The sequence below is a fragment of the Carassius gibelio genome, chromosome A19 (genome assembly GCF_023724105.1).
Source record: "Carassius gibelio isolate Cgi1373 ecotype wild population from Czech Republic chromosome A19, carGib1.2-hapl.c, whole genome shotgun sequence".
NCBI classification, from domain to species: Eukaryota; Metazoa; Chordata; class Actinopteri; order Cypriniformes; family Cyprinidae; genus Carassius; species Carassius gibelio.
In genome coordinates, this window is record NC_068389.1 from 24,654,412 (window position 1) to 24,681,236 (window position 26,825).

At 37.6% G+C, this 26,825-nt stretch overlaps 1 protein-coding gene and 1 long non-coding RNA gene across 9 annotated transcripts; both read right to left on the bottom strand.

Annotated features, from left to right (window-relative positions):
* Nucleotides 1-2,373: 2,373 nt before the first annotated feature.
* LOC127935467 (keratin, type I cytoskeletal 13-like) lies at nt 2,374-11,660 on the bottom strand. Of its 7 annotated transcripts, none has more exons than XM_052533361.1 (7): nt 11,049-11,585; nt 3,692-3,774; nt 3,449-3,605; nt 3,200-3,361; nt 2,983-3,108; nt 2,679-2,899; nt 2,374-2,584 (listed from the first exon to the last, which is right to left on the bottom strand). In XM_052533361.1, the coding sequence occupies exons 1-7, from the start codon at nt 11,526-11,528 to the stop codon at nt 2,464-2,466; spliced, it is 1,350 nt and encodes a 449-aa protein (XP_052389321.1). In that variant the 5' UTR covers nt 11,529-11,585; the 3' UTR covers nt 2,374-2,463. The 7 variants fall into 7 exon arrangements, with proteins under 7 accessions (XP_052389321.1, XP_052389319.1, XP_052389318.1 ...); XM_052533359.1 differs by having other exon boundaries at nt 2,374-2,587; XM_052533358.1 differs by lacking the exons at nt 2,679-2,899; nt 2,983-3,108; nt 3,200-3,361; nt 3,449-3,605; nt 3,692-3,774 and adding exons at nt 9,684-9,904; nt 9,989-10,114; nt 10,206-10,367; nt 10,455-10,611; nt 10,698-10,780 and having other exon boundaries at nt 2,374-2,587; nt 11,049-11,584.
* An 11,394-nt stretch (nt 11,661-23,054) lies between these two features.
* On the bottom strand, nt 23,055-25,988 carry LOC127934852 (uncharacterized). 2 transcript variants are annotated; one of them, XR_008147919.1, is made up of 3 exons: nt 25,205-25,988; nt 24,792-24,906; nt 23,055-24,686 (listed from the first exon to the last, which is right to left on the bottom strand). It is a non-coding gene; the product is annotated as an uncharacterized LOC127934852 (long non-coding RNA). The 2 variants fall into 2 exon arrangements; XR_008147920.1 differs by having other exon boundaries at nt 24,792-25,988.
* Between the last annotated feature and the right edge of the window lie 837 nt (nt 25,989-26,825).

Here is a 26,825-nt window from a genome sequence, read left to right on the forward strand (position 1 = left end):
TGTGTTATTCAGCTGAAGTTTAATGTTGCTTCAATTCAGTTGGATAGGACTGTCTATGTTGCAGGATGTGATTCAACTCTAAAGCAGGTCTACAGAAGACAATAGTGTCATCATTCAACTTAGTGCAGTTTTACAAGTTTTGTTTTCATATGACAGTGTCAGTGCATTGACAGCAATCATATTACTGAGTATTAAGTGTCCAGTAGACCCCAACTAAGAAAGTCAAAGTTAGCAGCAGCAAGGAACCTCGTCTCGTTCCAGTCTTTGCTTAGAATCTGCTGAGGCCTTATCTGATTGATGTGGTCTTTGCTGAAATGGATGGATTGTTGTGGTCACTTAAAAGCCTAAGATAATTATGTAAAATGTAACTTCTCGTGTAAAGCATTAGCCCCAACAAGCACTAGGGTTTGTAGACTAAGCTAGATTTTAATTGTTGTAAGATATAAGGCCAACACTAATAGATGGCAACAGCAAAATACTAAAATATCCAAAAATATAGTACTTTTTTTTTCTTTTTTTATGGCTATTACAAAGATATCATGTGCAACAAATGGGAAAGTGTTGAATAAACAAAACTCGAGGAAAGTGAGTCCAGAATTCACTGTGGCAGAGTAGGAAACCCATTATAGATTATATCCAGGGTGCTGGTCCCACACAGGAGTCAGTGTCTATTGTATATACTTATTCATATTCTTTAAATGTTATAATAAAAATAATTGCTTACATTTATATATAGCTTTTCTGTGCACTAAAAGAACTTTACATAGAAGGAGGGAATCTCTTCAACCACCACCAGTGTGCAGCATCCACCTGGATGATGTGACGGCAGCCATATTGTGCCAGAAAACCCACAACACACCAGCCTATTGGTGGAGAGGAGACAGAGTGATGAAGCCAATCAGCAGATATGGGGATTGTTAGGAGGCCATGAGGACAAGAGGCCAATGGGTGATTTTGGCCAGGATGCTGGGGTTACTGCCCTACTCTTTTTTTGAAGGACATCCTGGGATTTTTAATGACCACAGAGAGTCAATACCTCGGTTTAACTTCTCACCCGTAAGACGGTGCTTTTTGTCAGTATAGTGTCCATATCACTACCCTGGGGTGATAGGAACCACACAGACCACAGGGTGAGCACTAAAACCTCTTCCAGCAAGCTAATTTTCCCAGGAGGTCTTCCATCCAGGTACTGACCAGGTTTAACCTTTGCCCAGTGGGCAACCAGTTTTGAGCTTTTAAATAATGTATTGTTAATTCTACAGTAGCCTATTGAAAAATGCAATCATTTAAATTAGTTAAGTTGTTTATTTGCTTCACATAGGCACTGTATTTTTATTATTAAATATATCTCTCTTATCTCTTATTAAAATAATGCTTATAAATATGTCTGGAGCAGCCCCCGCCATTCTTTCAAATCGACTCTCTGCCAAGAGACCCGCCCTCCTCTGTCTCTGATTGGCCGTGAACCTGAAACAAACCAATCAGTCCAACGATGGCAGCGAGTATTACCCAATCAGGGGCTGAATAGGAGGAGTCTTCACAGAATGTCGGTGGGATGATTTGCATGAAAATACGGGACAAACCCCGCCTAGTATTGATTGAAAATGGGGCGCGCTATTTTATTCTCAAGTACGTGTCGATTCCGTATTTTAAGGGACGGGTGGCAATCCTAGTTTAGAGACGCACAGAGGTACGTTAGCCAAGCTCTCTCTCTCTCTGTCTCTCTCGCTCTCTTTCTAATAACTTAATTAATAACTGCATTAGAATGCTATCAACGGCTCAAGCCTCAGTTACCAGCTTTAAAACGACGTTTTGGTACTAGCAAAAAAGGCATTGGATGAGATGTGGATGAAATATACCTACTCAGAATAGCGATTTAAGTACAAAACCGGACGAATCCCTTTAAATAAACCAATTTTTTATTTTGGTTTAAAGTTTCACAAAGAATACTTTTATGCTCTTCAAGGCTACATTTATTTAATCAAATATTATTACAATTTACAATAAGTGATTTAAATTTTACACCTTAATCATTACCCCCGTCCTCACATGATCCTACAGAAATCATTCTGAAATGCTGATTTGATGCTCAGGAAATATATCTTATTATCAATGTTGAAAACATTGCTTAATATTTTTGTGAAAACCCTGATCTTGTTTTTTTAGTATTCTTTAATGAATAGAAAGTAGTATTTATGTGTATAATGTATATAATTAGCATAATTTACCTTCATTAGCTCCATTTAAATTTAGCAAATATTCTTGGCAAATCTCATTTTTGGATTGGGGCAAATAACATTTCTGATAACTTCAAATAATTAATTTGTTTCACATTAAAACATCTGTGAGCAAAATAAAACTCAAACTCAAAAGTACACGTAAAAGAGTTTATTAATTTTTATCACTCTGAGTTGTGTTGCTTCATCTCAAGAGTTGTTATGCTGGTTGTTCTTGTTTGACATCTCACTTGGACTGGGTCATAGACTGGGTGGAGGAGATCACTTTGCCGTCCTTCACCTCCTCTACAATGGTGACCACTTTGCGTTTAGTTGAGGATGAGGATGAGGATTGTGAGGTTTGAATACTTCTGAGGATGAGGGAAAAACATACATTTATAGACTACTTCGAATCTTAATCTCACAAATCAGGACGGAAATGTCTGGATATTAATGTCTCACCCAGAAGCCTCTCCATCCATCAGTCTTCTGTACTCTGCAATCTCCATCTCCAGTCTGGTCTTGATGTCCAGAAGCATCTGGTACTCTTGCCGTTGACGCTCCAGATCACCACGAAGCTGTCCCAGCTGCTGCTCCATGTTGGTCACTTTGATTTGGTAACTGTTTAACATGGAGGAGTAGCGGGCCTGCGTGTCTGCCAAAGTGCCTTCCAGTGACGCTTTCTGTTGAGGGGGAAGTCATTATTTTAAAGCCTGTGTGATGTATCATAACAGCAAAAACAAGATTGACCTGGTGACCTACTTACCATGCTGAGCTGTGATTGTAGTTCAATTTCAAGACCCTGGAGTGTGCGTTTGAGCTCTGTGATCTCTGTTTTGGTTGACTGTAGGATTTCTGTGCTTACAGTGACTTCTTTGTGGAGGTTTTCGGTCTATAAGAGACAATTCACAGGAAGGCAGTCAGATAAGTAATTTAGTTTTGATTTGGTTTTGGTTTTTTAAGGCAAATGAATGTTGTTTTACCTTATTGGTGAACCAGGCCTCAAGATCTCTGCGGTTCTTGGCAGCAACAGCCTCGTATTGTTCACGGATTTCAGCCATGATCTTTGTCAGGTCTTCCTGTGGGGCTGCATCTACCTCTACATTGACTTGTCCGCTCATCTGGGAGCGAGCTGCCAAGAGTTCCTAAAGATGCAATAACAACCACTGAGCATTTCCCTCATCAGGAAGAATAACGGTTTATTAAAGACTATCAATCAACCTCCAACTTACCTCCTCGTGGTTCTTCTTGAGGAAGATCAGCTCTTCTTTTAGACCCTCAATCTGCATTTCCAGGTCAGATCTGGCCATTGTCAGCTCATCCAGCACCCTCCTCAGGCCAGCAATGTCTGCCTCTACAGACTGCCTCATGCTCAGCTCATTCTCATATCTGCACATCAATCAAACCCTTAAGTAAGCACTTAGGTCCATTTAAGATGTTTATATTTTGCTTTTCTCTTAGTTATATGGACTAACTTGACCCTGAAGTCATCTGTGGCCAGTTTGGTGTTGTCAATGCTGAGATAGATGCCTCCATTAACACGAGTGGCATCCTGGATCTTCAGGAAACAATAACATTTGTAAATTCAGACATCTCTTGGGAATTATTTGAGTTTAGTGGTATCTCTTATTTATCCTAATTGCATCCATCTCCATGTTTATTTCCAAAAATTAAATGGTTATCTTGTACAAAAATCACATATAAATTCCATCTAAACTATTCAACTGCATAGTATTTGCTGCTTTATTTTTAGCACATTATTCATATGAAGATTAGTTAACAAAAAGATATATAAGTACAGCTACAAATACTGGTTAAATGTTTCTTTCTGACAATAACACATACTTTGTTCTGGAGGTCACTGATCGTAGCATAATAGGCACTGTAGTCACGAGCAGAGGGGGATGTCTTGCTCTCCATGAACTGCCGGATCTTCAGCTCAAGATCGGCATTGGCCTTCTCAAGAGAGCGCACCTTCTCCAGGTAGGAGGCCAGACGGTCATTGAGGTTTTGCATGGTGGCTTTCTCATTTGCGGACACATCGAAAGCATCAGACTGGTTGAAGCCAGCACCGCCACCGAAACTAGCACCACCCCCAAAACCAGAACCACTTCCGTAGCCGCCACCACCTCCAGCAGAGTAGGAACGAGAAGCAGAGGAGCTTGAGATACGTGTCCCATATCCTCCAGCTCCCCCGTGCATGCTTCCTGCATACTTAATAGACTCACGACTGCCTCCACCACAAACTCTGGGCAAGCGGTATCCTCCCTGGGATCCGCCAGAAGACATTTGACTGCGAGCGTATGAAACAGACATGATTGTAGAGGAGGCTTGTTGTTCTGTTCTCTTACTGGAGAGAGTGAGAAGTGAGGAACAGGTGGCCCGTGATCCTTTTATTTGGTATAAATGAGGGAGGGAACGTTGATTATCCAAGGAGGTGGAGTGAGAAACCACTGCCTCACTCTCCAAACACAAAGCAAACAAACACTGTAACACACATTCACACAGCATTCAGCCAATTGTATGGTTTGTATATGACTCAGTACCAAAACAGTATGCATAAGTTTTTGATTTGCACAGCACTGCTCTTCATCTAATAGCTTATTTCAGAGACCTTTTGTACACGTAAATTTCACCTTTTTGATGTGTAGTGGATTTAAAATGAAAAATTATAAGAAAGCTGTACTGAAAATATAGAATATATAAAAACTATAAAGTGGGAGTGTCTGTCCTCAGGGTGCAAATATTGAGACAAACCTCCCTCCAAAAAAACAAGCTGCAGCAAAGCAAAGGTTACTGTGTCATACAAACAAGAGAATCGAACATTTCACAACTATTTATTAAAAAATATGCATTAACATATGTACGTACAAGAATATAGAATAGAATGTTTAATATCTTTATTATATTAAATAATAATATTAATTTTACAAGCACTCAAAATCCCATTTATTTATTAATCTCAAGTCATGCCTTTTTTGGGGGATAAAACCATTCTTTACACTATACTTGTATCCACCTTATTTTGCAATGTGGAAGTAGATACAATGATGTATTTCCTTATAATGTGTTAATCTTCCGTTTCTCTAGCCGGTAGGTAAGGAGCTAAGGAGCAATTTTTGGATGCAATTATTCATTTTACAGTAGTATTCAGAATGTTTTCCATTTGTTCCATGAATTTTTGAAGAAAAAAAAATATTATAATTTACACAAATTTACCATTATTTACCTAGCATTGCTAAAATATAATTTTCAGTGGGGGAAAAAAAAATCTAAACAAACCGAGCCTTGACATTTAAATTGTGTGTTTTTGTGTGTGCATATATAAGGAGAAAGAAGTAATATGAGATATGTTAAAAATATTTGTGTAAAAACAGTATATTTAATGGTAACACTCAATAATTCCAAACAACTACACAATGTATCCAAAATTACTACACCATTCTAAATTTCATATAAAATGACATGGAATGTAGACTCATGCTCCTCCTCAAAGCATTCAGCAAGATCTAATTTAAGTAAATTCAACTTCAGCATCATCATGACCATTATGTGCATCTTAAATTGGAAGTATAGAATTTAACCGTGTACAATAAAGAGCTAGTGTCATTCTTGAGAATGGCAAGGACTAAGGGATCTTCACTGTGGAACTGTATTGCTGTAATACGGAGTCAGAGACGTTCAGATCCATATGCAGTAGTTTATTAAAGAATGGTCAGACAGGCAGAAATCAGGAACAGCATCAAGTGTGTCAAGGGATATCCAGAAACAGCAACAATACCAGGCAGAGGTCGGGGCAGGCGGCAGAGAATCACAGGTAGTATAAACAATCCAAAGTCAGACACGAGAGGAACAAACACAAGGAGAAACGCAATTGCCGTGTGTAACATTATTTTATCGCCTTAGGCATAAGTGTGGTCTGTCAATGGCTGTACTTCAGCCATCACCGTACTGAAGGAACAGCTGCAATGTGTTCGTTCGTGCAGTATCATGGTCACCTTGCTCATCTTCTGCAAAACACAACACTGAAGTCAGTCAGATGCTCAGGAGAAAATTATAAATTCTCTACCCCCTATTTACAAAAAAATAGTCAAATATTTTGTACATGGCACCATGGTGTTCCAGTCCCAGTAAAGTGGTCCTTCTGTTCAATACAATCACAGTACCTGGCTTTCAGGGATAGTTCACCCAAAAATGTTCATCATTTACTCAACCTCAAGTTGTTCTAAACCTGTATAAATTTCTTTGTTCTGCTGAACACAAAGGAGGATATTTGGAATAATGTTAATATAGAAACTATTCTTGGATCCTATTCACTACCATAAAAAACACTTGAACAAGCTGTGTTTAACCAAGTCTCTGCTTTTCTCACACAGAAAAACCTTGACAGCAAACAATCTGGGTTTAGACTGGCAAGAGTGGAATCTAAATCTTCAATACTTATCTTGCTTGATCTATCCACTGCTTTTGACATGGTTAACCACCAGATCCTCCTATCAGCCCTACTGACAAAGGGCATGTCAGGAACCCCATTCCTGGGATGGTTTGAGTCTTACCTTATGGGCGGCAGTGGCTCAGTGGTTCATGTAGGTTGTCTACAAACCGGAAGGTTGGTGGTTCGATCCCCGGCTCCATCTGACCAAGTGTCGAGGTGTCCTTGAGCAAGACACCTAACCCCAGCTGCTCCCGACGAGCTGGATGGCGCCTTGTATGGCAGACACCGCCGTCGGTGTGTGAATGTGTGTGTGAATGGGTGAATGTGAGGCAAATTGTAAAGCGCTTTGGATGGCCATGTGGTCTGTTGAAAGCGCTATATAAATGCAGTCCATTTACCATTTACCTATTAGATAGGTCTTTTAATGTATCTTGGAGAGGTGATGTGTCCAAGTCACAACATCTAAGTACTGGGGTGCCTCAGGGCTCAGTTCTTTGGCCACTTCTCTTCTCTGTCTACATGGCATCATTAGATTCTATCATTAAGAAACATGGCTTTTCATACCACTGCTATACTGATGACACTCATCTCTACCTCTCATTCCATCCTGATGATCCGATGGTAGCTGCTTGCATCTCAGCTTGTATAACAGACATTTCTTGCTGGATGAAGGACCATCACCTTCAACTGAACCTTGCCAAGGCAGAACTGCTTATGGTTCCAGCAAGCCAATCGTTTCATCACAATTCACCATTAAATTAGGCATGTCAACCATAACTTCTTCAAACAGCCAGAAACCTTGGAGTTATGATTGATTATCAGCTAACTTTCTCAGACCACATTGCTAATACTGTTCAGTCCTGCAGATAACCATTTGGTTTATACAACATTAAAAAGATCAGGCCCTTTTTTTCGAAACATGTTGCATTACTCCTTGTTCAAGCTCTTGTTCTGTCCAGGCTGGACTATTGCAATACTCTCTTGGCAGGTCTTTCAGCCAGTTCTATCAAACCTTTACAATTAATCCAGAATGCGGCAGCAAAATTAATTTTAAATGACCCGAAAAGAATACACATCACACCTCTGTTTATCAATTTGCACTGGCTACCAATAGCTGCTCGCATTAAAATTCCAGTCATTGATGTTTGCATACAAACCACCACTGGCTCTGCACCCCTTTACCTAAATTCATTACTTCTGACATATGTGCCCTCTAGAAGCTTGCATTCTGCAAGTGAACGTTGCTTGATTGTGCCATCCCAAAGAAGCACAAATTCACTTTTACTCCTGGTGGAATGACCTGCCCAACTCAATCCGAGCAGCTGAGTCCTTAGCCGTCTCCAAGAATCGGCTTAAAACACATATTTTCCATCTGTATTAGACCCTCTAACTAAAAAAAATAAAAAATACTATTAGCGTAAGTGCTTTACCGGATACCTGACACATTATGTTTCTAAAATAGCGGCGCCCACACTTATGTGAAAAATAAGGTGGATAGAGTATAAAGACGAGCCCAAATGTTGTTCCCATGGCAACAAGAACAAAGTACAAAACCAAATACTAACAACCAGAACAAAAGGGAATCACATTTAGCGCAGGCATTAAGAGAGTAAAACTTGATCGCCTGATATGAGGTCAAGACAGCCCTTGAATAATTGATCTTTAGCTGATAGCAAGGAGTGTTTTAAAGTGAATAAATAAAAGTTGGATATGAAACACCTTGTTCCATAAAAACTGAGCAGGAGAAGAGACTGTGAGTGTTCAGAAGCATTTTTAACTCTTTATTATTTGTTATGTTGCTTGCTGCATGAATAATAATGCTATTTATTCCCAAAGAAAAAGCTGAATTGCTTCATTTAAAACTCAAGCAACTGGATCTTGTTTAGTTCAGTTATTTTATGAAAAGGTTTTGAAATGAGGGTGAGAGATCTTGAAGTGCATTGCCTAAGTTGGTCTGCATGACTTTCTGCTCCCAAACATCTGCTCCACCCATTCTGGCTCATATTATTTCAGTTTATATGCCAAAAACCACAGTTTCACGCTTCACTGCAGGACTATTTATATTTTACAAAGACTCACTTACTGTAAACAAGTAAAGGGTTTATAATAGACTGTGCTTGTGTCCCTATGCAGGGGTAACATCATTCGGATAGTAAGAATTCATATGTACAGCTATAACCAATCGAGAAATGTGTATGAGGAGACTCGCCTGGGAATAATTATATTGAACTCGATAGTAAAGTGAAGCACATTGCTGTTCAAAAGTTTGGGATTGGTACGTTTTTATTTTGGTTTAAAGTTTCTGAAAGAAGACTTTTATACTCTCCAAGGCTACATTTATTTAATCAAATATTGTAACAATAACTGATTTCCATTTTACACGTTAGTCATTACCCCTTCAGTGTCACATGATCCTCAAGAAATCATTCGGATATGCTGATTTGATGCTCAGGAAATATTTCTTATTATCATTGTTGAAAACATTGCTTAATATTTTTGTGAAAACTGTGATCTTGAATTTTTTCAGTGTTCTTTAATGAGTAGTATTTATGTGTATTATGTGTTTAATTTGCCTGACTTAGCTTCATTAGCTTCATTTCAATTTAGCAAATATTCCTGGCGAAGCTCATTTTTGTAATGGGGCAAATAATGTTTCTGATGACTTCAAATTATTAATTTGTTTCACATCAAAACATCTGTGAGCAAAATAAAACTCAAACACAAAAGTACACGTAAACCAGTTTATTAATTTTTATCACTCTGAGTTGTGTTGCTTCATCTCAAGAGTTGTTATGCTGGTTGTTCTTGTTTGAAATCTCACTTGGAATGGGTCATAGCCTGGGTGGAGGAGATCACTTTGCCGTCCTTCACCTCCTCTACAATGGTGACCACTTTGCGTGTAGTTGAGGATGAGGATGAGGATTGTGAGGTTTGAATACTTCTGAGGATGGGGGAAAAACATAAATTTATAGACTACTCCAAATCTTAATCTCACAAATCAGGACGTAAATGTCTGGATATTAATGTCTCACCCAGAAGCCTCTCCATCCAGAAGTCTTCTGTACTCTGCAATCTCCATCTCCAGTCTGGTCTTGATGTCCAGAAGCATCTGGTACTCTTGCCGTTGACGCTCCAGATCACCACGAAGCTGTCCCAGCTGCTGCTCCATGCTGGTCACTTGCATTTGGAAGCCGTTTAACATGGAGGAGTAGCGGGCCTGCGTGTCTGCCAAAGTGCCTTCCAGTGACGCTTTCTGTTGAGGGGGGAAGTCATTATTTTAGAGGCTGTGTGATGTATCATAACAGCAAAAACAAGATTGACCTGGTGACCTACTTACCATGCTGAGCTGTGATTGTAGTTCAATTTCAAGACCCTGGAGTGTGCGTTTGAGCTCTGTGATCTCTGTTTTGGTTGACTGTAGGATTTCTGTGCTTACAGCGACTTCTTTGTGGAGGTTTTCGGTCTGTGAGAGACAATCAACAGGAAAGCAGTCAGATAAGTAATTTAGTTTTGATTTGGTTTTGGTTTCTTAAGACAAACAAATGTAATTTTACCTTAGTGTTGAACCAGGCCTCAAGATCTCTGCGGTTCTTGGCAGCAACAGCCTCGTATTGTTCACGGATTTCAGCCATGATCTTTGTCAGGTCTTCCTGTGGGGCTGCATCTACCTCTACATTGACTTGTCCGCTCATCTGGGAGCGAGCTGCCAAGAGTTCCTAAAGATGCAATAACAACCACTGAGCATTTCCCTCATCAGGAAGAATAACGGTTTATTAAAGACTATCAATCAACCTCCAACTTACCTCCTCGTGGTTCTTCTTGAGGAAGATCAGCTCTTCTTTTAGACCCTCAATCTGCATTTCCAGGTCAGATCTGGCCATTGTCAGCTCATCCAGCACCCTCCTCAGGCCAGCAATGTCTGCCTCTACAGACTGCCTCATGCTCAGCTCATTCTCATATCTGCACATCAATCAAACCCTTAAGTAAGCACTTAGGTCCATTTAAGATGTTTATATTTTGCTTTTCTCTTAGTTATATGGACTTACTTGACCCTGAAGTCATCTGCGGCCAGCTTGGCGTTGTCAATGCTGAGATAGATGCCTCCATTAACACGAGTGGCATCCTGGATCTTCAGGAAACAATAACATTTGTAAATTCAGACATCTCTTGGGAATTATTTGAGTTTAGTGGTATCTCTTATTTGTCCTAATTGCATACATCTCCATGTTTATTTCCAAAAATTAAATGGTTCTTGTACAAAAATCATTCTACAAAACTGCATAGTATCTGCTGCTTTATTTTTAGCACATTATTCATATGAAGATTAGTTAACAAAAAGATATATAAGTACAGCTACAAATACTGGTTAAATGTTTCTTTCTGACAATAACACATACTTTGTTCTGGAGGTCACTGATCGTAGCATAATAGGCACTGTAGTCACGAGCAGAGGGGGATGTCTTGCTCTCCATGAACTGCCGGATCTTCAGCTCAAGATCAGCATTGGCCTTCTCAAGAGAGCGCACCTTCTCCAGGTAGGAGGCCAGACGGTCATTGAGGTTTTGCATGGTGGCTTTCTCATTTGCGGACACATCAAATGAATCAGACTGGTTGAAGCCAGCACCGCCACCGAAACCAGCACCGAAACCAGCACCGCCACCGAAACCAGAACCACTTCCGTAGCCACCACCGCCTCCAGCAGAGTAGGAACGAGAAGCAGAGGAGCTTGAGATACGTGTCCCATATCCTCCAGCTCCCCCGTGCATGCTGCCTGCATACTTATTAGACATACGGCTGCCTCCACCACCAAGGGACAAGCGGGATCCTCCCATGGATCCTCCAGAGGACATTTGACTGCGAGCGTATGAAACAGACATGATTGTAGAGGAGGCTTGTTGTTCTGTTCTCTTACTGGAGAGAGTGAGAAGTGAGGAACAGATGACCCGTGATCCTTTTATTTGGATAAATGAGGGAGGGAACGTTAGTTGTCCAAGAAGGTGGAGTGAGAAACCACTGCCTCACTCTCCCAACACAAAGCAAACAAATACTGACACACACATTCACACAGCATTTTTTTTTTTTTTTTTTGTATATGACTCAGTACCAAAACAGTATGCATACGTTTTTGATTTGCACAACATTGCTTTTGGTATAAATAGCTTATTTCAGAGAACTTTTGTGCACTTAAATTGAACCTTTTTGGTGTTTAGTGGTTTTAAAATGATGAATTATAAGATAACTCTATTGAAAATATAGTATATATAAGAACTAGAAAGTAGGAGTGTCTGTCCTCAGGGTGCAAATACTGAGACAAACCTCCCTCCAAAAAAACAAGCTGCAGCAATGCCAAGGTTACAGTGTCATACAAACAAAAGAATAGAACATTTCACAACTATTTATTTGAAAATATTCATAATCATATGTACGCACCAGAATATAGAATAGAATGTTTAATATCTTTATTATATTAAATAATAATAATAATTTTACAAGCATTCAAAATCCCAGTTGTTTATTAATCTCAAGTCATGCCTTTTGTGTGGATGAAATCATTCTTTACGCTATGCCTGTGTAGAGTATAGAGACAAGCCCAAAAATTGTTGCCATGGTGACAAGAACAAAGTACAAAAACAAATACTAACAAACAGAACAAAAGGGAATCACATTTAGCACAGGCGTTAACACACTAAAACTTGATCGCCCGATAAGAGAACAAGACGGCCCTTTAATAACTAACCTTTAGCTGATAGCAGGGAGTGTTTTATAGGGAAGAAATAAAAGTTGGATATGAAACACCAAACTGTAGAGACTAAGTGTACTTTTTTATTAATGTTGCTTGATGCATGAATAATAATGCTATTTATTCCCAAAGAAAAAGCTGAATTGCTTCATTTAAAACTCAAGCAACTGGATCTTGTCTAGTTCAGTTGTTTTATGAAAAGGTTTTGAAATGAGGGTGAGAGATCTTGAAGTGCATTGCCTAAGTTGGTCTGCATGGCTTTCTGCTCCCAATCGTCTGCTCCACCCATTCTGGCTCATATTATTTAAGTTTATATGCCAAAAACCACAGTTTCACGCTTCACTGCAGGACTATTTATATTTTACAAAGACTCACTTACTGTAAACAAGTAAAGGGTTTATAATAGACTGTGCTTGTGTCCCTATGCAGGGGTAACATCACTCAGTAAGAATTCATATGTACAGCTATAACCAATTGAAAAATGTGAATGACCAATTTTTAAGTAGTCAAAAAGTGTAGTCCTCTTTCTTAAGTTTTAGGTGCTTAGGGTAAATAAAGTACAGGGAAGTCTCAGAGAAAAGGTCTAACCTGGATGATACATTGTTTTATGTTAGGCTAACACATTAACACAATTCTAGCATAGCAAATAGAGGAGTGTGACACAAAGTCTAACGCCTGAACTAAGACAAATAAACTAAAGCCTAACGCCTGCTTCATATTAAGTACAACACTAATTATGTGCATAATAACACTTCAGTAATTTGTCATTCCTCTCTGAATTATTCAAAGCCGGTTGTGTGCAGCTGGTAAATAGGACTTATCTCTTTGTAGTTGTTCTTTACAATTAAATATTTATGCAAACATAATTTAGTTACAATAATACAATCATAATGCAAAGGAAAAACACCATGGAAATTTCATTCAGTGTTGTGTTTTGAAAATGTTGTGGATGGTTGTAATATATTGCACTTTGTGAGTCATATATTTGGATTGTTAATGCAATAAAAATATGCAAAATCTTCTTGTATTGCATTAATTAAATAATCCAAATATGACTCACATAGTCAAACAACAAAGAAATATGTTTATAGTTTTGTATCTCTCTTTTCAGCAATAGTTTTTTGTTGTTGTTGTTGTTTCCTCTTAACAAAGGCATGCATTTTGAATGCGTTTGAATCAATGTGTCTTTCTTTGACTTCATTTTCATTGCAGTGCTATTGTGCTGGGCCTTACAGGGAATGTGACACTTTTGTGAACCTGCACCAGGTAAGCATTTGAGGACAACAGGCGTGTCAATCAATACAAATAGCAGCTTAGGTAACATCTAGAGACCAACAAGGTGACAGATTCCTTCATTCTTCTCCCCCAGGGCTTGACAAGTATACGCAAGTATGAAGGAAACTGTTCTGGCAGTGCCCTCCACCCTCCTATCAGTCACTTCTGATTCTTTTCAAAAATTCATAAGTGATCTTGAGCAATTCTTTTGTTATTTATGTGAGATAAATTACATGTTCATTTAGGTACTGTTTTGAAAGAACATGTGTTCAAACTAATTGGTCAAATTGTGCTGATCTTTGATTCAAGTAGAATACAATATATTTTTGCTGTCAGTTTTATCAGTTTCTATAGCATAAATATATTTTTTTAAGGTTTAAGATATATATTTTACTATATTAGTATACATACGTAGATGTGGACAGAGATCTGCTAAAAACTTGTGGTTTATTTGACATGCTTGTAATAAACTTTTCTAAAATGATTGTACATGCAGATTTAATGACCTCACATAAAGTACATAAATATAGACTGTAAAAATATATATTTTTTAAGATTACTGGAGTAAGTTTTATGAGGAAATACCGTTTCAGTCTTTCAACTTCAAATGCCATGTCTTTATTTGCACAATTTACTAGCAGTTTCTAAGTGATTTGTTTCTGAAACATTTCTTCGTTTATTTAGGAATATCAAAGACCAAAAGGTGATTTCAAATGGTTGAAAAACTGTGTGGAATTTTCGATAAGCCACCTTAACTATACATTTTCATCACACATTATGGCTTAAAATCCTTGTTGAGACGTTTGTTTCAGTGTTATTTGTCTAGTATGTCAGAATGTTCTGAGGCACTGAAGATAAATTTCATGAATGTGCAAACAAAGGCTTGTAAAGGCCCATCACGTAATCATCTGCTCACCCTCAACCAATGAGAATCTTCCCCTTTCACCTGATCCTTCTGACTGCGCTGGGAGTTTTAAAGAGGTTTTGTTTTTATGTGGTTTTAAGAAATTTATGGCATTTCTGAAAGGGAAACTGTATGCATGACTGTCAAGACGTCCATTAACTTTTGTGCTCGCAAGAATCCACCATATCATTAACCAAAGAGGGGATTTGGGTGTGTTGCATTGACAAAGTGTGCTTTCCGTAATCTTAAATTAAGTCTTGGATGTTTCAACAAGTACTAAGATGTTTTTTTCTTTCCCCATGACGTCTGAGTTTGGGGGGAAAAATACTCTGGATTGCTTGATTTTTATTCTTAAGTTTAAAGAGCTTTTCATCTGTAACCTATTACGTAAGTCTTAAAGCATTGAGAGTACAGGGCCTTTTGAGAAGAGGTTTCAGTTTGCTTTATTTTTATTGGAGCAGCCAAGCCCCACCCCACTCCACCCACTGAAGCTCACATTACTGCATCTGGAGTTTAACCCTCGCTGCATATTTCCACCTCAAGAGTACTGATATTTAACATACTGATAATGACCAAGGTTGTGACCCTGTGTTGGTGTAAACAGTTAAATTCATCATTCAGAACCAAATTAACATGATGCTAATAAACAAGATATTACAAGATTATTTTATCAAGCAGTGTTAACTTTGACAGCAAATTCGGGTTTAGTTTCAGTCATAGTTTTTTTGACTAAAATGCCATTTAGTTTTAGTGATATTTTAGTCACTTTCTGAATTGTGTAGTTTTTGTTGACTAAATATCATACGATTGTAGTTAACTCAAATCTAATAGGTTTGGTTACAGTGTAATGCATTTATTAAACATTTCTCTGAAATATATTCCTGGAGAAAAGATCTATTAACCTGGTAATATGAATGATATTGAAGTTTGAACATGCAATATAGACACATATTTAACTGCTGTGACACACAACATGCCTTTATATTAAATTAAAACCTACTTATTATTAACAGAGAGTGATTTTATTTCTTTCTTTTGTTGCTTGATTAAGGCCCAATCCCAATTCTACCCCTTAGCCCTTCCCCTTTCCCTTACCCCTCCGTTTCGTGCATTCACGTGAAGGGGTAGGGGTGTCTCAATTCTTTTTTGGTTGGAGGGGAAGGGGGAAGGGGAAGGGCCAGATAGCCCTTCAAACGAAGATTTTTCGGGACCACACTTCAAACGAAGGGGTATGAATTATCTCGGCAACATGGCTGGTACAGTAAACAAAAATACAGATAAATGTAAGCTTTTTTTGGCATAAATAAAGATTTTAACGGAAAGTAATCATTTCTTTTATATTAGATGCAATTGTGAGTTCATATTAATGGTCATGTTACTCAAAGAAATGTTTGCAAAAATCGTTGTTTGCTAATGTCATATCATTACAGACTGCATGATAGTGTCGCAGCATATGTCTGATCAGGGCGATAACTGCCGTAGACATTGATGGGGGCTAATCCCCCCAATATTGTGTATTGTAAGAGCTAGACGATGAATGATGGCGTGTGACGTCATGTTAGTGGTGTCTCAATTCTTAGGGGAATATTTTCTCCCCTACCCCTTGACACTCTGTTTCAAGGGACAAGGGGAAGGGATAGGCAGAGGGGTAGAGGAAGGGGAAGGGGTATAAAATAGAATTGGGATTGGGCTTAACATTAATGACACAGACAAAAGCAACTAAATTAGGCCGCTGTCCCTTTAAAAAAAGAATACGTGGATGCAAAATACAGATACACATCTGAATTTCTCCCAACTGTTTATGTTCACTTAAGACGTAACTAAGTTTTTACGTGAATACTCATCAAAAAGGAAAATTTTGCATGCATTCCTCCATTCATGTGCAATAAGATGCGAAAGAGAACTGAAGTCAGTAGTCCTGCACTGTCTGTCTATCGACTAATCTTAAATATTTTTTACACTAATTAATAGTTTTCGACTAAACTATTTTTAAAGTTTGCACAGAAAAAAATTGTTTTATAACAGACATTTTGTGACAGATTGGTATCCATAAATGGTGATTGAGTGTCAACTCTGACTGAAATTAAATTAAGTTTAATAAGTTTTTATTTCGGTATCATCTCGTTTTTAGTCGTCTCGACTAAAATTTTGACTGAAATTATTTCTCAACCAAATCAACACTGTTACAAAGACCATGTTTGGGTTTGTTTTAGAAGATACCAGTATAAATGTGACTAAAAATACAAAATTCGTATCTCAGATATTCATCCGTTTTATTGTAACTGAATTAATTGGCTGTAATTATAACAACATAACTGTAGTACTATTAATGATAGGACACCTACACAATATTCAAAGACTACAATTGCAGTGTATACATTTCAGAATTAACCAGAGTTACTTCTAACTGGAAAGAAGATGAAAAAAAGACACCTGTGAGAACCTTTATTCATAAAGTGACTCTATTATTCTGCAGAATGTTGTGAGTCATAACTGAGTCACTTGTTTATTTCAATGGGATTATGTTGCAACAAAGTGTGTGTTTGTACTAACCATAACCTTTGTGAATCTCTGCACATCCCAACTTGTTGTCAAACCATGCAGTAGACATAATTTAAATAACTAGATTATCGTATTTTATGTTTTTAATTTGTGGAACGCTTATATTGTCCCTCTGTTTATTGCTGTGGCCCGTGAACCTTGGGTGAGCGTTTGAGAACAGAGGGTGTGTCAGAATGATTCGAAGCACAGGTTGGGTAACATCCAGAGACTAGGGGACAGATTCTTTCATTCCTTCTCCCTCAGGGTTTGGCAAGCAAACACGGGCATGACAGCAGAAAAACTGCTATCAGTGACCTACGCCCTCCCATCAATCACTCGCCCACTTCATTCACACACTGCTGTCAGATGTTCTTGCGAAATGTTCTTCTATGTCATCACTACAAAAAGCTCCTTTTAGAACCTTTATTTTTAAGTTTACATAAATGTGCGCACTTGAAATCTAAAATATGTGCATCTTTTTGTCAGTGTTTTCCTATGCTGACATCTTTATGTTTCAATGTAAGACTACAATAATTCCAAAACTGGTGCATGTTCATGACTCGCTCCCAAGATTAGCCTGATATCCTAAAATATACTGAAGTAATATTCTTAGAGCTCGGCTCAGCTTGTCTGCAGATGTTAGTTGCCCTTTTAAGGTCTGTTTGGTGGAACCGTTCTGCAAATGTAGCCCAGTAAAGGAACGTAAGCCAATATCTCACAAATGTCCAATATTTGAACCATCCAGCTGCATGCTGCTGTTGGGCAATGAACTGTGGAATATAATACATGACTTTTCCACTGCCGTTGCCAGGGATGGAAAGGAACTGTTGCTTATACTTTCCGAGCTTGAATTAACTTTTATTGTGTCCCTGTGAAATTTGTGAATAACGTGTGAGCTTGCAGACAAGCACTGCATTTGTCTGTTGGCAATAAATTAGGAAAATACTTCTACATGTATTTTCAAATGAATTTTCTTCCTGTGATGCAAAGCTGAATTTTCAGCATCCAGTCTTCAGTGTCACATGATGCTCAAGAAATTATTATCAATGTCAAAAACAGTTGTACTGCTTTCATATTTTTGTAGTAACCATTCTATCAAAGAATTCTGGCAATAGTATGATGTTGAAGTGAAACATTGTCTTTACTGTTACTTCTGATCAGTTGCATGCATCATTGCTGAATATAAGTTTCTTTTAGAAAAGACTTACAGAAAGAGTATATGCAAATACATTTTGTGTGTCCTGTAACATTAGTGGTTTTGACTCTCATCCGTGGTTGCAGGGAAATCCCAGGACTACTGCCCTATAAGGTGCTGTAGTTACCTCAGAGTTGCAGAAACACTCAAAAAAATGAATTTTTAGTTTTGTTCACTTTACCTGAACAATTCATGTTGAATTAATGCCATTTTGGCTATTTTTCATTTCAACATGATTGTGTCATGTTAAACTGACTTAAAACTGTCTCTCGTTGGTTTAACATAATGTTTTCATTTTGAAAGAACATGTTTCAATCAAGTCCCTCAAAATAAGTTTTACACTTCCCATCATGCTTTGCACAGGACTGGATATGGGGAGAGAAAATGTTGAAATAAAGTGTTATTTTATGCAGTTTTTAATAAAATGTGATAATAAGGAGACTTTTTCATGTATAATGCTCTATTATGTGGGCATTTTAAAAGACTTTATATTGGTGTATTTTGTGCGAGTTACCATTGTGGTGAATTGTGGAGCTTGTGGTTGGGTTGAGGACCTGGTTGAAAGAACGTCTAAAATACTTAATAAAAAAAAAAGCAACTTTAATGAGAGTGCTAGTGTATGATGTACACATAGTAACATCCTTAAACTGCAAACAATTAACATCATGTGTAAAGAAAAGTTATATCTTACTTGCTAATGTTTTTATAACACTTTGGCTAAACTTGCATGGACAGTGGTTCTACATGATGTAAACATATTATCTCTACTCAGATATTTCATGTAGGATGAACTAAAGCAAACTGAGTAAACTCAACTAAAGGTAGACATGTCCTTATAACTTGATTTATTCATGTCCAAATAACATGGTACAAACATGTGGAACCACTGTCCATGATAGAATCATGTTCAGCCAAAGAGTCATTTTGAGTGAACCTGTCCTGGTCACAGTACACTTGATGTGAAATGACAAAGGAAGAAAAAACTGTGAACCATAGGAATGTGCAAACAAAGGCTTAGTAAAATAGAAATAAAAACAAAGATGACCGTAAAATGCATATTCTTTAAAAATAAATTGAAATTATGGGTTAAAGTCAGTGTTCATAATGTGCAATTTAAAAGATAAAAAAAAAAAAAAGAGTTTGAGTTTTGAGTTTGAGTTTGTTACCCTGAAGTGACATTGCCAATAGAGGGTTACGTGTGTGAGTAAATGTTGCATTGTGGTGATTTGAATATAAGGTAAATCTTAACCTGTTCAGACCAAACTCTGTCTGCAAAAACATATTCTCTTCCAACTAAATGACTCCCCACAAGCTTGAAAACAAACAAAGGAGTTTATGTGAGAAATCATTTCAGTCTTTGGTGCATATCTTGAAACAATTCCCTCAGACCTGAAATATGTTGCTGATGCTTTATTACACAATTTTGCAAATGAAATCTGTGCTCCAGCTGGCTTGCATTTGAGATGCTGTAAGCACATCCTGAACGTCAGCCCAGCATGTGCTTTCTTATAGAAAATTACAGTAGAAGATTACAGTGACGTGTTCCTGCTGAATCATACTTGAATGGATTTAAAACAATGTCCACAAGAACAAGTGTATATGACTGTAGTGTACAGTAAAAAACACCATATATTTAATTTAGATTCAAAATAGTATTTATTATCAATGCTTTGCGCTTTTTACAATTTCAATGTTGTTTTCTTGATCTGTATACTCTTAAAATAAAGGTTCTTTATTGGCATTAGGGTTAGGGTTAGGGTTAGGTCCATGAAGGACTTTTAACATCCATGGGACCCTTTCATTCAAGAGACATACATTTTCCTTTCTACTCCCCAATTATCTTTGAGTAGTCCATTCCCATTCAGTTGGCTGACTGTGACAGTAATAACACATCAATGCAGTTTTTTTTTTAACAGTGAACAATGTGCTGTTTCTCTCAGATAATCCTGCAAAAAACAAGCATCTCATTTGTAAAACAAATACTGGTACAACTGGGTGTGCCGCCACCGGCTAGATCACCCACCCAGAAACATGTGCAACAGCAGTTCTAGCAACACCAAACATGAAAAAAATCTGCTGGAAATGTACTCATCCTCAGGCCATCCAAGATTTAGATAAGTTTGTTCTTCATCAGAACAGATTTGGAGAAATGTAGCATTACGTCACTTGTTCACTAATGGATCCTTTGCAGTGAATGGATGCCGTCAGAATCAGAGTCCAAACAGCTGAAAAAAACATCACAATATTCCACAATTAATCTACATGACTCCAGTTCATCAATTAACATCTTGAGAAGTAAAAAAAGCTGTGGTTTATAAGAAATACATCTATCATTACGGCATTTTAAACAATTGCTTCTTGCCTCCAGTAAAAATATCACATCAAAAGCCACTGACATGTTATTGTTTAGAATGGTTTTGGACTGGTTTTGCTTGTAAACAGTGTTTGATCTGTGCATATTTCTCTTGAGAAGACAAGATTACTTTTTCACTGGAGAAAGCAATGGATAGAGGACTTGTTCTTTAGCTGGAGGTAACAGCTTGAAGTTAAAAATGTTTTTTTTTTTTTTACGAACATGCAGCTTTTCACTTCATAAGATGTTCATTGATGGACTGGAGTTTTGTGGATTACTTGCGGATTATTGTGATGTTTTTATCAGCTGTTTGGACTCTCATTCTCACGGCACCCATTCACTGCAGAAGAACCATTGGTGAGCAAGTGAGCAATTTCTTTAGATGAAGAAACAAACTTATTTACATCATGGTTGGCCTGAGTGTAAGTCTGCAGATTTGTTTCAGTGAACTATTCTTTTAAGTTGAATCTCTCTTATTCAAGAACAGTAGTCTTCAGTGTTTCTGAAATGATCAGTATCACGCTCTGCCTGATGAGTGAACAGTAGATAACTGAGTGATCCTGTGATCCTTCTTATCTTTGTTATACAATTGCTATTGATTTTTTAATGAGGCAGAAACTCCTGTTGTGACCTTTACATGCCAAACACATAACACTGGACATTTTCTGTCTGCATGGTTAAAACATCTAAGCCTCATTTTTGTAGATATTATCCCAAATTATCTGAGTCTCCATCTTTTTGAAGAGCGGATCTCAAAAGATAATCAGCACACTTTAGCCAATGACAGTTTGGTGCTTTAGATTTTATTAAATATTCCAGTTTATAGACGCAGTTAATCTGTCAACATCCACCTGGAATAAACGGCAACACCAGGGTGTATGTGAAAGAAAGTGGCAGTTTGAGTAGATCTTAACACATGTTCATGCAAAGATTTCCACAATAGAATGCTGCCGACATTCAGATGTTGTCTTGCTGTGTAAATATCCTCGCTCTCATTGAATCTGCTCCGACCAGTTCTTCCTGTTACATGTGCTGTCCATTCATCTGCCTTCCTCCCAGTTTGCAGCCCACCGTGGCACGGTGTGGTTTGTTTTCATAAGGTCACATTTCCTCATTGCAGTGCTTTGCCAAAAGGGATAAAACTTTTCGAAACCGGAAATTACATCACACTCATGTTGCTTATGTAGAGCTCAAAAGAAGATATTTTGAAAAATATTTCATCTGTCATTACATCCGGACTATGAAAGTTAGTGGGGTACAAAATAACATTGATTTTCATGTATGTACAAGAAGAAACACTCTTTAAAAATATCCTCAAAATAACTATCCCTTGAGCTACTCAAATGAAGTGCTTATACAAATGAGAAACGTTGTGTTGGAAAGTTGCTTGCTCATGTGAGTTGTTATATGCCTTACTCATAAAGCTCTTGAAAAGGCTCTGACAAGGCAGTTTTCAAAGCTGTTATACTGATGTATGAAGCACTGTTGTGGTCAAATTTCCATAATTAAAAAGATGACAACTTCATAGAGAGCACAGCATGATTTTATGCATTCAATGTCATCTCATCTAACACATATGCCAGTTTAAGGCCTTTTAATGTAAACACTGTCGAACATAAGAGAATGATGAATTAATAAGTAAAGTCAGGTCATTCTATTAGTCTAGTGCTTTTCACAATCCATTTTGTTTCATTGCAGCTTTAAGCCTTCGTGTTTTTAAAACCTCAGTAGACAAGCCAAAAGTTACTGCGACAGGAAAAACACTGTAGCCATTCCAATAAAAATCTGGCCTTGTTTTCCTAATAAGTGTATTTTTTTAGCGGTCAAAAACTTGAGAAACATTTTCCAGCATCCGCTCTTGTATTTTAACAAGATTTCCTGTCCCTTTTGTTGAAAACAGCCCCGCAGCATAAAGACTTTTGCCTCAAAATCTTTTTCTTGTCTTACTGAATGTAATGCTATAAAAAGCTACAGACACAGCTACTTTAAAGTACTTGATTTCTGTGTGTGTGTGTGTGTGTGTGTGTGTGTTTGGGTGTAACTGAGCTATGTTCAAGCTTTCAGCCCTGCAAACTTTTGTCCTCTTTCACAAGTGTAATTGTTGACACAGGGAGATTTTCAAGGGAGTGTCTGATTCGAAACAGCTTCTGTTTGCTGATTACTGTCCCAGTGGCTGCTGTTGCTTGATCCACACCAGGATTTCTCAATCCTTCTTGTTTTTGTCTCTTATCAAATTTATGATTCACCTCATAAGATCATTAGTAATGTGCTGCTCCGTGACCTGAACTGGGTGTGTCAGATTATTGAGACACCTCAAATCAACAGCAGGGCTGAGAAACACTGATAGAATGACTACAAGAGTGTTATGTTCTCATAACTAAATTATGAATTAATAAATGAATGAATGCGTTTATTATCATTATACAAACATATAAATTTATATATCACAGAGAGCACATTTAACAAATGCACAAGTCACAATTTAACAATGTTACGTACTTGCACAATAAAGAGTTTGAGTTACCTGAGACTAACCTTCAACAAGCAAGTTGAGAGTTATATTGCACACAAGTGTATATTGCACTAGGTCTACCCAAAGGGGGAGAGAGAGATAAAAAAAACTGTGTAACAGTAAGATTAAGATTCAAGTGAAGACCTGGCTGGTGAGCAAGAGGAACAGCCATGTAGGCATGTTGGTATGTTGGTATACAAGTGTATTTTCACCCCTAGTTGGGCACTTAACGTTTAGTTTGGTTTGCTTTGTTGAAATCTCCAGCTATAATGTGAACACCATTAGGGTGCATACTCTATAGTTTGTCTATGGCATTTAGTAGGAGAGCAAGAGCATTGTTTTTATTGGCATCGGGTGGTATATAAACAGCGGTTATAATCACTACAGTAAAAAAAACTGGTGAGTTTGCTGGCCAGTCAAACACACCAACACCATGGTCATTTTACCAACTTTTGGTGCTTTTGGCAATGTGGGCATGTGAAAAATGACATCTGCATCTTCAAAAAGCTGGTCAGCAGAAGGAAGCATGAGGTGCTTGGTAAATGGGTGACTTTGGTTTTCCTCCAGACTCTAGGACCTTGGTTTCCAAATGAAATACAAAAATTGCTCTCATCTGAAAAGAGGACTTTGGACCACTGGGCAACAGTCCAGTTCTTCTTCTCCTTAGCCCAGGTAAGATGCCTCTGATGTTGTCTGTGGTTCAGGAGTGCCTTAGCAAGAGGAATACAGCAACTGTAGCCAAATTCCTTGACATGTGTATGCCTTGACTCCAGCCTCAGTCCATTCCTTGTGAAGTTCACTTAAATTATTGAATTTATTTAGCTTTACAATCCTCATAAGGCTGGGGTTCTCTGGGTTGATTTTACACCTTTTTCTTCCACACTTTTTCCTTCCACTCAACTTTCTGTTAACATGCTTGGATACAGCACTCTGTGAACAGCTTCTTTGGCAATGAATGTTTGTGGCCTCCTTGTGAAGGGTGTCAATGATTGTCTTGTGGACAACTGTCAGATCAGCAGTCTTCCCCATGATTGTGTAGCCTAAGCATGGCCTGACTTGACTTATTTTTCCTTTATTAAAGAAATAACTCACTCGGCTGCAGATCCCAGACTTGACATGGGATGAATGACGCCCCTGAATCGGCCAAAAAATACACTGGCCTGAGTCCGGCTGCCAAAACTGCCGGGCAATGGGCCACAATCATGTCGACAAGAATTGAAATACTTAGCCGGTATTGGTCTCAGTACTAAAACTGAGTCAACACCACCGGCATTAGGCCACAATCACACCAACAAGAAATGAAACACACTGAAACTGGGCCGATACCAGCACACTTTTACAAGTCTTTTGCCCTTAAACCATTTCTTTTCATGACATCCCCACTGACCCCATGCATTACCCCATAACATCAATATGTGATTCCTTTCCCCCTGTATAAATGACACAATGAGAATTTCTTCTTTTTTTTTTATCCAGGAGCTTCCTCCAGTAAGCGTACCCTAAAAGGGGGACATGCTGACAGAAAGAGAGACAAAAAGGAAACAGACAATGACACGAATGATTATTCAGACAATCTCAGACTGACAACATGAAAGGAAACTGTCAACATTTGGAACACACCTTTGGAAGAATTTGGTTGCATTCGGATCCACTCTTTTCTCCCTGCATCTCTGTCCAAAGTGGGCAGCAGCCATCTTTTTATGAACTTTTAAATCTCTGCACTAGCATTTCTTGGCTGTAATTTAAGAAGGAAAGAAGAAGAAAAAAAGAACAGTCACAATACAGTGGTGTCAAACTCAATTCCTATAGGGCCGCAGCTCTGCAGTTTAGATCCAACTTACACCTGCTTGGAAATTTCTAGTAATCCTGAAGACCTTGAATAGCTGGATCAGGTGGTTGGAGCTAAACTCTAGCACTATGTCAGCAAACTTACAATTATAGATTTATTATAAATAAACATTACTTTGATATTATATGTGTATAACGGTTTAAAAAAATTATATTACATGTTAAATTATCAAATGTTTACTCACCAGAGTAGCAAGTTCTCCTGGTCTTCTGGCAATTAGCAACACAAAAAAGCCATCAGGTTTTGCCATTAGATGTCAAAGCTATTGAGCATATCTGGAAACCATAACTGGGCCAGACACTGCCATAACACAAGTAACAAGGAAGTTTAAGAGATCCTCTGGCAAATGAAAGATAACCAAACTGCCATAGATATTAGGTATTCTGGTGGAAATGCAGTTCAAGCAATAAAAATGATGTCACCGAAGCATAAACGTATTCAGTATTTTAACGGTCGAATAGGCTACCTAAATGGAAAATCACAAAAATATCTAACGAAAATCTTGACTTTAACCAGTGTGTCCCATGAGTAAAGTTCTCCACCAAGTGGCTAAAGCAAAAAATAAAATAATTATAATCAATTTACCCCATGAACATCATGTCATTTTTCTTTTGACTGTATTTTTTATATTAAGTGTATATTTTATATTAAGAATTGCTCTTTAAATTAAATTAATTGATTTAAAATTCAGTTTGGCACATTTTTAGGCCAAAGAGATTTTGAATGCATATTTATCACTGTAAACCGAATTATTTCACTTAGTTTGACATGACAAGATTGAAGTAGGCTACAAGATTAATTTACCTCATATAGGTAAATTAAAAAGAACATAGTTTGTGATGTATTGAACTTCTTTGAAAAAATAAAAACATTCTCGGATAACTTTGTGTTGTCCCTCACCTTACTACCGAGAGATCCGAACCATTATTACAGGCTGCCATCTACCGTCTGAAAGTGCTCCACTGCTGCTTTCACACACAACATCATTTATAGCAAGATGTTATAGGGCTATGTTGTTTATAACAAACTGAATCCCATAATCATTGTTTTTTTTTATTATTTTTACTATTTATAAATGTATACTATAATCTTGATATATATAGGCCTATATAAAGGCGTCATGCACTCATGAATATATACATATATATTTAGGGCTATTTTATTTTTTTCTCAGCGGAAATATGACGTGTAGCAGAATTTGTATTCAGCGTTCGGCTCAGTAAATCAGAAAATGTCCTTTATTCTTTTCTTTTCTTTTTTTTACCTTTGAAAAGCAAATAAAACATGTTGTTGAAATAAGACACTCCCACTTCGTTTTTTTTTTTTTTTTTTTTTGTAATTTGATCCAAACGATAATATTATAAAACAGTATAGTGTAATAAATGTAAATACATTAAAATTAATAATACTAAGATGATGCTAATGACGAAATGCATCAAAAAGGTCCATTATGAATTTGTCTATTCTGGTTAAGGCTTATTATCATTCAATTAAATTCAAGTTAATTTGTATAGCACTTTTTATGACACAAATCATTGCAAAGCAACTTTACAGAAAATTACGTTTCTACAATATTTAGTAGTAGCTTATAAGTGGTGACTGTCAGTTTATTTTCAAATTACAGGAATTTTCAGAAAAATTAATACAAGACGTAGTCAACGTAACCATGAACACTATTAAAAGCAATTATTATGTGATTGCATAGTAAGAAGCAATATTTGTTGGTTCTGTAGATTCAGGGTTAGCATCATCTGGGGTCCTCTTGGAGTCAGCATCATCTCTTCTCAGGTGTTCTGGATCCAGAC

Excerpts from the sequence above, each read along its gene's own strand:
- LOC127935467 (XM_052533359.1), bottom strand. The coding sequence starts at position 11,528 with ATGTCTGTTTCATACGCTCGCAGTCAAATGTCCTCTGGAGGATCCATG. Across the intron at positions 2,900-2,982 it reads TACAATCACAGCTCAGCATG|AAAGCGTCACTGGAAGGCAC; the intron begins GTAAGTAGGTCA and ends CCCCCTCAACAG. Across the intron at positions 2,588-2,678 it reads ATGGATGGAGAGGCTTCTGG|AAGTATTCAAACCTCACAAT; the intron begins GTGAGACATTAA and ends CCTCATCCTCAG.